At 44.1% G+C, this 13,609-nt stretch overlaps 1 protein-coding gene across 4 annotated transcripts in view; it reads right to left on the bottom strand.

Annotated features, from left to right (window-relative positions):
- Nucleotides 1–13,609, bottom strand: part of AGBL4 (ATP/GTP binding protein like 4) — a 1,510,388-nt gene that overhangs the window by 51,660 nt on the left and 1,445,119 nt on the right. For all 4 annotated transcript variants that reach the window (XM_030942932.1, XM_030942931.1, XM_030942930.1 and 1 more), the window contains exon 11: nucleotides 11,312–11,474. In XM_030942932.1, coding sequence (XP_030798792.1) covers nucleotides 11,312–11,474 — 163 coding nt within the window. The remainder of the gene's footprint in view (nucleotides 1–11,311; nucleotides 11,475–13,609) is intronic.

Raw genomic sequence — 13,609 nt, forward strand, 5'->3', positions numbered from 1 at the left:
TGGTTCTTCCTTCCTGCACCTCCTCCTACCCCCTGATCCCCTCAAGGCTAGGTTAGATGCTCCTTTTCTCCATGTCCTGTGTTCCCATCTGTCACAACTCTCCTGCAGTCACTCTCCTGCCCATCTCCTCCACCACCTGGGAACCTCACCAGGCATAGGCTACAGCCACTCAGCTCTGCATCCCCAGAAACCAGCATAGGGCCTGGTGCAGTGTAGGTGCTCAGTGAGTATAGCCTTGGATTCTAGACCCTCCCTGTCATTATCTTCCCTATAAAAGTTCAGAATGGAGCTATCTCCCACTGGCTCTAGTTCTAACCTCTAGAGGCACAGAGAACAGATCTACTCCCTCTGCTTCATGAGAGCTCTTTAGAGCAGGGGTCCTCGAGCCCCTGGCCATGGATTTTTACAGTAGCCTGTTAGGAATCAGGCGCACAGCAGGAGGTGAGTGGCAGGCAATGGATCATTATGACCTGAGCTCCACCTCCTGTCAGAACAGCAGTGGCATTAGATTCTCATAGAAATGCAAACCCTATTGTGAACCATGCATATGAGGGATGTAGGTTGTGCACTTCTCATAAGAATCTAACTGATGCCTGATGATCTGAGATGGAACAGTTTCATCCTGAAACCATCTCCCCTCCTAACCCTGGTCCACTGAAAATTTTTCTTTCATGAATTTGGTCCCTGGTGCCAAAAAGGTTGGGGACCGCCACTTTAGAAATTTGACCAAAGCAAATATGTAGCCCCTACATGTCTTCTTGCCAAAGAAAATATCCCCAATTATTTTTTACCAGTTCCTCATATGTCATAGCTTTGGGTAGGTTGACCAACCATCTTTGTTTGCTGAGAACTGTCCTGGTTTTGGCACAGAGTCCCCTGTTTTGGGAAACTCCTCACTTAGTCCCAGGCAAACCAGGGCAGTTGGTAAACCTAGCTTTGTGTTCCCTTTCCCACCTGATGCCTCAGGACCTGTGCACCATTTTATCAATGTTTGACATAGAGTGGGGGCCAGAAATGAACACACAGTTCCCAGGGTCGTTGACATGGCAGGGCAAAGGAAGGCTAACACCTCTTTGCTCCCCAAATCTATTTATGTGAATGCAGCCAAAATCAGCTTCAATTTTGGCAGAGGGTAGTGTGGTGGATGTGGGAGTTGACACATTGCCCTGTTGATCAATATCAAACTTAATAGCGTCAATTAAGATGCCTAAACCATTTTACTGCACAGGAAACTTCATTTCCCCAAATCATTACTTCCAAAGCTGCTTTTGTTTCATTCTTTTTACTCTAAAGGCAGAAATGACTCAATATCTTTGTTCCAATTATTGTCCAATTAAGCCCCCCTCAAATGTTCCAGGCATTCATGCATTCAACAATTATTTATTAAGCTTCTATAACATAGCAGACAGTCCCTCTCGTTGTCCTTGGACTGACAAAAGTTAGGCCTAAACCTGAAACTGGTTGGAGCTAATCTTGGGTAAATGGTCTTTCAACTTTTGGGCTCTCCCCACATTTGTGCAATAAGAAGGTGGGAACACAAGTATTATATGCATAAGTTGAAGGGGATATTCATGTAGACAAACAGGAACCAGCCAGGATTTCTTTTGACCGTCAGCTAACAGCCATAATCCTGAAACAATATCAACTCTATTTATCATCGACTTGGTTTCCATGGAGGCTTGCAGGTGCTGCTAGTGAAGGCTGACAGTTATCACTATAAAGTAACTTTACAACTTTGTAATTTGTAGCTCTCTGCTGACAGTAATATTAACAGCATTTCGAATTATGGCCATAAACTTGACAACAGCAGATAAAGCCCTTAGAAATCTCATTTTAGGGGATGAGGGAGGCTAGGGGAAGGTAATAACATTTAGGTTTTCCAGGCCTGGGCAGGAGACATTCAGAAATCAGGGGCACATTTTGATCTGGAGGTGAGAGGCAGTCAGCCCAAGGCAGGGCTCACAACAGGCAGCAGCTCAGCGGGGCACTGCAGAGAGAGGGTCTGGGCAGCATCCAGCAGAGCTGCAACTGGGCTATGAGAGATTGCAAACAGGTCAAACTAGGGATGCCGATCAGAGAGAGGGGTGAGAGTAAGAGCTGACTAGTAGGTCCCAACCTCTGCAGGGTTCAGAAAAGGCTCTTGTCCAACAGGAAATGGAGGGAAACTGAGAAGATTCCAGAGCAGGGAGGAGGGTTAGATAAAAACCTAGCTGGCAGAGTGGAGCGAACACACACTTTGAGCTGGATCAATCTGGATTTATGTTCCCACTCTACCACTAGTAGCTGTGCAGCCTGGGGCATGTTAGTTGATTTTTCTGGGCTTCCATTTCCCTACTTGTGAAATGGAGATACTATCTCAAAGGCCCAAATCAAATGATTCTCTATGTATCTGGAAATAAACTTAAAGATCATATCATTTCATCATCTACACTAAAGACAGGAGAATTAAGACCCAAAGCAGGGAACAGACCTCCTCAAACCTACATCACAAGTTACAGGCAAAGCTGACGCTCTAGTGCGGGGACCTGAGCCTCTTCGTGAAGCACATTCTCAATATTATTATTTTTACCATTACTGCTACTATTATTCTTATTAGTTCAGCCACTTAGTCAATCAGAAGGATTCATATTTAAAGATCAAACTCTAGCCCATGTCTGTAGGGAGGAGAAAAAAATCAACAGACTGCATGCAGTACAGTTTAGACTTCGGTTCCCAAAACCCTCTGATGGAAGCGTTTTTTACTTAGGAATCTTAACAAAGTTTTGACCTTGGGTATGACACACAAGAACTAGGAAGTATCTAGGTATCTTTAGATGCCAATCAATAGCTGAAACTTGACTGCTTCCTACTCTCCTGTCCTCCACCTAAAATTTAGTGAAGGCTCCCTGGCAAGAACGAACATCTAGGCAGTACCCACCCCCAACCACATACAGGTGCCGATACTGTTTCTGAACAGCACAGATCACAAACTCATTGCCCTATTCTTGATCCAAGTGGACTAGCACATGCTGGGTGAGGCCTGCTTTCACTTCATTCATTCACTGATTTGTATTCACTGAGTATCTACCTAGTATCAGGCTTTAGCTAGAGAGGTGAAATGATTTAACCAAGGCCACATAGCTTTATGAGGGGGTTAAGGGGCAAAAGGTCATACTGGAACTGGGGTCTTAACTCTCAGTCTAGCTTTCTTTTCACCAAGTTATCAAGCAGAAGCCCACCTTGACTGTGTACACCAAAAAAACCTTTTCTTCATTGTGACTTTATAGTACCTTGTAGAAAAATCTATGTTGAGTCTATCCAAAGCCCAGGCCTGTCTCCAGAACTTCTGGCCTATAAAGTCCTCTGCCAACCAAACTTCTCCATTTGGATTTCATATAGGCCCCTTATACTCAATCATTACATACAAAGCTCAAAATATCCCCCTCTCTAACCCTTTTCTCCAAGAGTCTGTAGCTAAATGATTGGCCCTACCATCTATCATATTGTTTTCTTTTTCCCTTTTTCTTTCTTTTCTTTCTTTCTTTCTTTCTTTCTTTCTTTCTTTCTTTCTTTCTTTCTTTCTTTCTTTCTTTCTTTCTTTCTTTCTTTCTTTCTTTCTTTTTCTTTCTTTCTTTCTTCTTTCTTTCTTTTCTTTTCTTTCTTTTCTTTCTCTTCCTTCCTTCCTTTTCTTTCTTTCTTTCTTTCTTTCTTTCTTTCTTTCTTTCTTTCTTTCTTTCTTTCTTTCTTTCTTTCTTTCTTTCTTTCTTTCTTTCTTTCTTTCTTTCTTTCTTTCTTTCTTTCTTTCTTTCTTTCTCTTTCTTTCTTTCGATGAAGTCTTGCTCCTCTGTCCCTCAGGATGGAGTGCAATGGCATGATCTCAGCTCACTGTAACATCAGCCTCCTGGGTTCAAGCAATTCTCCTATCTCAGCCTCCCAAGTAGCTGAGATTACAGGTGCCTGCCAACAAGTTCAGCTATTCTGTTGTTGTTGTTGTTGCATTTTTGTACAGATGGCATTTCACCATGTTGGCCAGGCTGGTTTTGAACTCCTGACCTCAAGTGATCCACCAGCCTTAGCCTGCCAAAGTGCTGGGATTACAGGCATGAGTCATTGTGCCCAGCCCCATATTGTTTTCAATTCAAGAACCTGGGCATCTTCCTTGACTCTTTCCTCTACCCTATATCCAAACAATCAGCAAGAACACTCAATCCTACCTGTTAGATATTGGAACATGTTAAAATGGAACTTTTAAATTGTAGTTTCGGCTGAGATCCCAAGACTATAGACATCACAGTTCAGAGTGAAGTATGAAACCACCATGCAGGACTTGCAAAAGTAACCCAGAAAACCAGTTTTGCAATCTTTAGCTCACCTTCAGACATGAGGGCCAGTGTAGGGGAATAGTGACCCCAAGAGAGGTAAACCATCAGATCACCAGAGGCTGAGGAAGGAACCATAAGGAACTGAGCTGAGCAGACACATCTGCTCCCATCAACAGAGCTCAAGCACCAGGAGAAGGTGTGTCTAAAGAAGCTTGTGAGGGACTGCCCATGCTGTCTCCTGAGAGTACTAGTCCCCTAAGACCTTTTCTATTCCTTTTCTCCTCTCCCTCACCCTGCTCAGCCTTGGAGGAGTGAGCAGCTACTGTTACCCAGATCGAGGGGAAAGGCTGGGAAGCCAAGTTAGAGAAACAGAAGTGAGCCAGACCTTAACCCCTTGGTCATATGAGCAGCCTATTTGAGACAGGTCTGAGCTAGAGGATGGGGAGGGTTTTTACTTTGAAGAGGTCTGATATTTTTGATTGGACCAGACGTAGTCATTGCTAAACTGAGACTGTTTTGTGACTAGAATTAATTAGAGAACTTTTAATTTCCTGAGAGTGATTGGAGACTCATGGGGCCTGCCAGAGCTTTTGTATCTCTAGATCTATAATCTCTATCTATCTATCTATGAAGCCAATGGGAGACAAAAAACAAAGTTGTTTCATAATTGCACCTTGTGAGTACTGCCTGTTCAATGTACTTGTTACATATTTCACAAATCTTTCTCTTTCTCTCCATGGTCCAGCTCTGCCTATATTTATTAATCACCTGCTGCTTCTGGCCCAGCTCCAGCTACCCTCCAATCCTTTGGATGTAGCATCTGGGCTCTCCCCTGTACTTCTCCCTCTGCCAGGAAGGCTACTCCACCCCCTTCTTCTCCTCCCTGCGTTCCATTCATCCTACAAGTCTGAGCCCTAGTTTCTCTTCCTCAACGAAGCCTTTCTTCCTACTCCCTCCTGCACCACCCCAGCTGGGCTAGATGACTCCCACTGCTTCCCCAACCAGCAGAGTTCCCCTCTGTCAGAATTTTTAACCCTCTGTGATGCTGATGTCTCTTTACCTTTCTCCCTCCCCTCAAAACTGTCTTCATCTTGAAAGCAGAGACCAAGCTTTTTTCATCTATTTCTAGTGTCTAATGTGTTTGGTTGAATGGATGAGAAATAAACGATAGCTTCAATGTCTGATGTAGGTTTCAGAGGACCCAGTGCAAGACATATATGGGCTCTGAAATGAGACTAACCCAATTAACTGAATTTGATACATCAGCATCTTCTCTTGACCACATCAGCCATACTCTTCCCCTTAAGAGCCAGCATTTTCTTATTTCAGTGTGTCCACAGCTACAAGCCTGGGTGGAAACCAGTTTGCTCAGGACCCAAGGTCTCTGTTCCCAATGTTTTTCTCATCCATTATGTCAAAGAGCTATTTCCTCTTGGCTTGTAACCAGACTATAAACAAATGCCAGATAAGCTCTGGGTTACTTTATGATTCCAGTTTAGCCTTTCCCTCCCTCTTTTTCAAATCGTTTGAACACAGCATATTTATTACTTGGCAGGCCAGTAAAATGTAAATAGGGTTTCCTGAAGAATGGTTCAAAATTCATAGGAGTTTATCATTTCACAAAAACAACAAATGACAGGAAGGAAAGGCAAGGGACCTAATATTTAATGGCACAGACTACATGCCCAGTGATTTATCTGCATGCATTCTCCCATGTAGCCTTAACAACAACCCTGTGAAGTAAATAATCATCCTCACTTTACAGATGAAGAAACTGAGGTTCAGAGTGGTTAAATATGGGATTAGGGCTCTCAGTGAGAATGATGCAAAAAAGAACTCACTCCCAGGACTCTGACACCAGCGTCGTATTCTTGCCACAGCATGGACAGGAGAGAGGCCAAGAGGCCACTGGCCATGGCAGAAGCTTCTAAAGATGTCTCTCTTTTAGGTTCTGTTGAAAGCTATGGGCCTTCCTCCACAAAAATGAACTCTACATATTTACTCACAGCTTTGCATACATTTTAGTTGGTTCACAGGCTTTTGTTGAAGCCATCTGTAAGCCCCTCAATTAAGAACCCCTAAACTAAAAGAATGAAAGTAGCCATTGGCTTGGCCTGACTAGCTGCCTAGGACACTTTTGTATTGATTTTCCCTATTAAATTAGAAACTCTTTTGTTCATGGAATCACTGAATATTAAAACTCAATAAAAAAACTATGGATTATTGATAACATGGAATATTGATAATCCATGGATTAGTTATCTAACTCATCTAAGCATGGAATTATATAACTTACATTTTAGAATCAGGAAAATCTTAGAATGTCAGAGCTGGAAGGAACTCGAATAGTGATCAAGTCCACACATAATTTTATCCCACAAACTCTGATGGGTAGGAAGAATAACACACAGGGTTGAGAGAAGGGACAAGACTTGCTGGAGGCCACCTGTAATAGCGTGGAGTCAAAATTCAAATCCTAGTTGCTAGTTACAAAGCCAGATTGTCGAGTTAAAGATTCAACCAACAGAAGGAAAGCCATGTAGTCTGCATGGGGCTGAGAAAAGTCAAGACAAGAACATTTGTTAAGTACTTACCAGATGCCAGGCAGTACCAGGGGAATGCAGATATAGTGCCTTATTTCACCCTCCCAATAACCATGCAAAAGTGAGTACTATTTTTATTTTACAAATGGGGAAAGAAATTCAGAGTGGTGAGATAACCAGTCCAAGGTCACACAGCCAAGCAAGCATCAACAACCATGTCCATTGCTTTATTTCCCAGATATAGTGGAGAAAGGAAGTCAGAGAGCAAAACCCTGGTCATGTTTGGCTGATGCTTTTCCAAGAAGAACTAAACCAATGGATACATACACTCTGGTCTGCGGAGCGGTGGACACTATTCTGGACCTAGGTGAAATATCCCTTGGGATTCTCTGCATCCCCAGCCCTTCCTGATGTTATACTCATCCAGTATCCTCTAGCTAACTAGTCTGGCCTCCATGATACTAGGAAGGGGGCACCCTGGATGACAGAAGCAAGAAACTCCATCAATGGAACGGTACATCTCCCACTGTGTGAAGCAGTCATTGTTCTGTGGTCAAGGCAAGACCCTTAACTGTGATGACCCCACCAATGCTCTTTGCCCTACAAACCTAACAACAGCCGCTGATCTCTTGCTGTAACAGCCCTATCTATCTTCTTTCACACAGACAGGGGTCCTCATTCACATTCACGTAAACCTTTTCAATATCACTTAATATTTAGTTCACAGTGCACACTCACACAAGCTACTTCCTTTAACCTCATTGCAACTCAGTGAGGTTAAGTATTATTACATCCTCCTGCTACAGATTAGGAAACTAATCTGAGGCCCAGTGAGGTTATACAGCTTGCCTAAAGTGACACGTCTAGTAAGTGGGTGAGCCTAGGATTCAAACCCAGATATGTCTGAATCAAAAGTCCGTTCTGTTGCATAATACCATATCTATATTTTAATGAATATCTCTATTTAATTCCCACAGCAGAGGTTAGACGAGTGTGAAGGTCTTTGGTCCTTCATAACGGTGAGGAAACTCACCTCAGAGAGGTTACAGGACTTGCAGGAGGGTGCTCTCTGGGATGATGTTGGTGCTGTCATCAGAATCCAGGTCTCCTGATTCCTAGTCTAGAGGACATTTTCTCCCAGACCATATTGCCTTTCCCATCAGACCATGTAATTTCTTTTTCTGATTGGGACATGGAGCCAGCAGCCAACAAAGATCACAATCTGTCTCCCTGAAGTCTCCCTCTGTTATGAAATGAGAGTTTTTTTTTTTTTTTTTTTTAAAGTATTTCAAACAGAACCCAGGTTAAATCACCCTTGCATGCATTGAATCAGCCTGAGCTTCCCTGGTGCAGTTTGTTTCCTCTTCTCATCCTCTGGAGGACAGAACAAGGCAGGGTAGGCCCATCACCATCATGGCCGGCTCAACTTGTACATAGCCTCTCTATGCACCCTAACCCCTTCCAATCACGAGCTCCCATTCCTTGCTGCCACTCCCAAATAGTCAATTACCAAGTCTTCTCAGTTCCACATTATAAATATTCCACAGCCACCACTCTGGTCTTGGCCTGAACTATTTCTCACCTGTATTTTTATAACAGCATCCTAATGCATGTCCCTGCCTACAATACTGGCCCTCTCAAATCTGTCCTTTCCACTGCAGTCAGAGTGGCCCTTCATCCCCATTAAAAACCCTTCTATTGCTCTCCATTGTCTACATTCAAGATCAAACTCCTTACAGCTTTCCAATTCAAATTTATCATTGTGTCTGAAGCCCTTCAGCCACAAGAGACCACTTATAGCTCCTGCCCATACCTTCTATACGCCCCTCTGTGTCTACCACATCCTCGCTCCAAAAACACCCTCACCCAGTTTGACTAGTTCATATTAAAAACTCACTTCAGGTTGGGTGCGGTGGCTTACACCTGTAATCTCAGCACTTTGGGAGGCCGAGGCAGGTGGATCACGAAGTCAGGAGTTCGAGACCAGTCTGACCAACATGGTGAAACTCCATCTCTACTAAAAATACAAAAATTAGCCGGGCATGGTGGCACGCACCTGTAATCCCAGCTACTCAGGAGGCTGAGGCAGGGGAACTGCTTGAACCCAGGTGGCGGAGGTTGCAGTGAGCCGAGATCGTGCTACTGTACTCTAGCCTGGGTGACAGAGCAAGACTCCATCTCAAAAACAAACGAACAAACAAAAAACCTCAGTTCAGAGGTCTCTTTTCCTGGGAAATCTTCCCTGACTCCCAGGACTGCGTGTGAGTTCCCTCTTTCCCCCATGTAAAGACATTCTTGTCTTTAGTATGTTCTCTGTTAACATTCCCTGTGCCTAGAATTTTACCTGACCTATGACAGGCACTCAATATATACTTGTCAAATGAAAATGTCCCAGAGCCTTCTGGAATTCCTCCACCACAGAATTTATCATGTACATTGTCTCCTCAAGTACACTGAAAGTTCTGAGAGTCAGAAACCATGCCTTTTTATTCAGTATTTTACCCTAGGTGCCTTTTATGATTCCTGGTGTGTACTAATGGTGTGTTTACTTTTGATAAACGAGGGTTGGCTGTTGAGGGGTGGAAACCTTGGGCCTGAACCAAGGGTGGGCTTTCTACTAAGAAACACATTTTCTTCTAACACAAAAGCATGTCAGAAGGGCTAAGAAAAGGCAGGAGAACCTGTCATATTGGACAGCAAAAAACAACAGCAAACTAGGTGCAGGCCTCCTCTGGAGGGACCCTCATCTCCCTATGAATAAGAATTGCAGAATCCCCTTTGGTGCACAAGCTCAAACTCTTATTCCAGGCAGCTCTCTGTCCCTTTGCCATAATATTATGGGAGAGCAAAGCAAGCACAATGTGGAATGAAGCATATGCATGTATTATAGGAGTTAGCAGATTCTGGAGAAGCCATAGGCTGTATACATCATCTAATGTGTGTATGGGGCATGGAGGGGGGCAGTGTGGCACATAACAGGTGGCCAGGACTTTGGAACCCACAGACCCTCTTCCTCAGAGCAGAGCCTACTCCCTTGGCCTTGCTGAGTCAGGTGGGTATTAAAGCAGACTGCAAGATGACTCTTAACCTTGATGACTGTACGTAGGGAACTCTCAGTTCCAATCATAATCTCTCTGTGTCCAACAGGAGCTGGAACACTGCTCTAACACCTGGCCTACCCTCTGCCAGCCACTCCTTCTAGAGCCATAGCCCTGCTTCCAGTGTTCCTGGCAAGGTACCTGGACACCATACCCCCCACCCTCACAAACACACACATACAAACAGAGCCACTAACTTGCAATTGGCTGGTGGGACTAGCCCTAAGTCATGCCACTTTCAGAAAAGATGTTTTCCTGCACAGAGGAATTCCATAAACACTCACCAAGGGTTGAAAAAACTGCTAAAAAGCGTACTTCTACTTCCAGGGAGGGGGAATTTGCAGAAATACGGAGTTCATTTCATCTAAAGTTCCTTCCTTCTCCCTCCACTTCTTTGAGAAAACTAAGTGTTAGGAAAGGAGACATAGATCAACCCAAAAACAAAGGATAAAGGAAAGTAGAATCTGCCATGATCTGTTACAGCTGATGCAGTGACCTTGGTATTAAAATCAACACTCAGGCAACTAGAGTTACTATATAATCCCTAAAAAAATTAGGCAAGCTAGAAAATAACTTCTAATTTCATCATGGAAGGCTTGGGAGTTTTCAGAGAAATTTTATGAAGAAACTAAGAGGAAAAGGAATTTGTTAAAGGAAATGCAAAGGCAAAGAGAAAGATGCACAGAGGACAAGACGGGAAAGACAAGGAAGACAGAGGAGAGGCAAAGAGGAGAGAAAGAGAGGAAAGGAGGATGGGATGAGAGAGAGGACAGAAAGGAGGGGAGGAGGGGGAAAAAGAAGTAAGGAGAGAGAAGCACAGGACAGGTGAGGAGGGAGGAGGAGGGTAGAGAAGAAGAGGGAACAAGAGGGAGAAAAATAAGTAGAAGGGGAAATAGTGAGTAGAGGGAAAAGAAAGTGGGAGAGGACAGGTTAGACAAAAGATGAAAAGAGAAAATATGGTTTTGTATGTTCAGGGTTAGAAGGAGTCAAGATCATCAAGCTCTTCCTCAGCAACCCTGGGGGCGTCATCCAGCCTGTGGACTTGGATAGCTTAGATGGCAGAAGACTAGCTGCATCATGAGAGAAGAGAGGGGAGGGAGATGGAGGCAGAGTAAGATATGGGCAGGCCATAGGTCCAGGTGACCTGGGAAAGATTTGGAGCATGGCAATTGGGGTGGGAGTGTCATACTAAAGGCTGAGGCAAACTGAACAATCCAAAGACGCCATCAGCAGAACCAGCACCTCCATCCTCACCTGAGAGTCTCAGCCCTTACCTGAGCTGGGGGCCTAATTCCTGACCTGTCAGACTTGGATACCCTGGGCCGGATGAGGGCTGGCCCAAGGCTTGGTGGGGACAGGTCAAGGATACAGGCTTCTTCAGTGTAGGGCACAGCAGCTGTGGTGCCACTGATGATGTAGCTGTAGAAGGAGACCTCTAGGGTGTAGCAATAGGAAGTGTGGTCCAGGAGTCCACCGAGGAAGCGACGGCCAGTTCCTGCTTTCACAGCGTCCCGGTTAAAGGATGTGCTGGACTGTGAAAGACAGAGTAGGGAAGAGAGAATCACGGCACCTGCTGGCAATTGGATTGTGAGCAAATTTTACAACACCTCTGGGTCTCAGCTTCACCGTCTGAAGAGTGAGATATTAACCCCTCATCACATGATTATTATAAGGACTGATTAAATAAACATAATTAATGACAGCAGCAAGCAGAGTTCTTGAGGTGCAGTAACTGCTACTCAATGAATATTTGTGGAAAAATGAATGGAGAAAGAGGGAGCAGGGAAAAGTAGACAGAGAAAAAGAAGCAACTACATTTTGATGATAATCAGAACTAACATTTGGAGCCTGGCATGGTGGTGTGCACCTGTCGTCCCAGCTACTTGGGAGGCTGAGGTGGAAGGATTGCTTGAGCCTAGGAGTGTGAGTTCAGCCCTGGCAACATAGTGACACCAAGTCTCTATTCTTTTTTATTATTATTTTATTTATTCATTTATTTTGAGACAGAGTCTCACTCTGTCGCCCAGGCGATCTCAGCTCACTGCAACCTCCGCTTCCCAGGTTCACGCCATTCTCCTGCCTCAGCCTCCCGAGTAGCTGGGACTACAGGCGCCCACCACTACACCTGGCTAATTTTTTGTATTTTTAGTAGAGATGGGATTTCACCGTGTTAGCCAGGATGGTCTCGATCTCCTGACCTCGTGATTCACCTGCCTCAGCCTCCCGAAGTGCTGGGATGTCTCTATTCTTTAAAAAGAAAAAAAAATAAAAACCAAATCAAAAACAAAACGAAACAAAACAAAAAAAAAACCCTAAAATTTGGGCAGTGCTTTCAATTTTATAATATTGTTTCCCATGCAGCATCTCATTTAGGCTTCAAAATAACCACTTGAAGTAGGTGTTCACATTTTATCTCTCTATAGATGAAGAAACTGAGGCTCATAGAGGTGGAGCAAGTAAGTGATACAGCACAAATCTGAATCCAGAACTGAGTGACTCCAGACAACCAAAGACTCTGCTTTCCTTAGGGATAGCTGATTCAGGTCCAGAATCACTAGAGCATAGGGATCATGGTGGCTTCTTTACTAAGATGTTGACAGCAACCATCACAATGGATAGAGAAATGAACAAGCATGTCACTCTCAAGTCCTCTGTTCAAAGACATGCTCTACTATCCACTGATTACATGATGTCAAGCAAGCTGACTTATTTGTCTGAGCCTCAGTTTTCTCATTTGTAACTTGGAGGTGAAAATATCTCTTTCACAGAGTTGTGAGGGTCAGTTCACTTGGGGTTAGAAGGGCATTCTATGCTAACCCATGGAAATTTAAGTAAATGAACAGACCATGGTTTTAATAAGAGAATACGTATCTTATTCAGCAGGAGATAAAGGAAGAAGAAAAAGAGATAAAGTAAACACCAATACAAGAAAGGCACAGAAAGACTGTGAAAGAAACAGAGAAGTGTGTGTGTGTGTGTGTGTGTGTGTGTGTCTATTTTTAAGGTAAAGGAAAAATCAGAAAATCATAGAATGTCAGATCTAAAAGACCTTTGAAATCCATGTAGTAAACTCCAACTCTCCTGTTTCAGATTTGGGCACTGAGGATCAGAGAAGAGAAGAAAAGAGGAGAGAGGAGAGGAGAGGGGAGGAGAGGGGAGGGGAGGGGAGGGGAGGGGAGGGAAGGGAAGGGAAGAGAAGAGAAGGGAAGGGAAGAGAAGAGAAGGGAAAAGACAGCAATTGGACTAGGACAGATGACCTTGACTCCCACCCTTAAGGAGGCTGCAGTGCAGAAACATCAGGCAAGCTCAGAAATGAGGCTCTCAGACTGTGCCCCTTTTGTAGTCCCTGGAAACCTCACCCATGTGAGAAGAGTCTCTGCGGCCTATGACCCAGCCTTCCAGGGAACTTGGACGAAGGAGGCCACATTCTTTACTGAAACTGCAGTGGTCTCAAATAGACACGGCCATCCTATAGAGATTCTTACAGAAAAAGGCATGGCTGTTTCTGCCCCACAGCTGCAAATGGGGAGCTACCTGCTTTGATTCTATCATTAAATGCTGGGTGACCTTACACTGAATACTCATCTTTTCTGGGGCCACCCTTTACTCTTAGGTGTAAAGAGGGGACTGGACTAAATAATCTGCCAAGTCCTTTCCTGGTTTGACA

Source organism: Rhinopithecus roxellana, chromosome 12, assembly GCF_007565055.1.
Source record: "Rhinopithecus roxellana isolate Shanxi Qingling chromosome 12, ASM756505v1, whole genome shotgun sequence".
NCBI lineage: Eukaryota > Metazoa > Chordata > Mammalia > Primates > Cercopithecidae > Rhinopithecus > Rhinopithecus roxellana.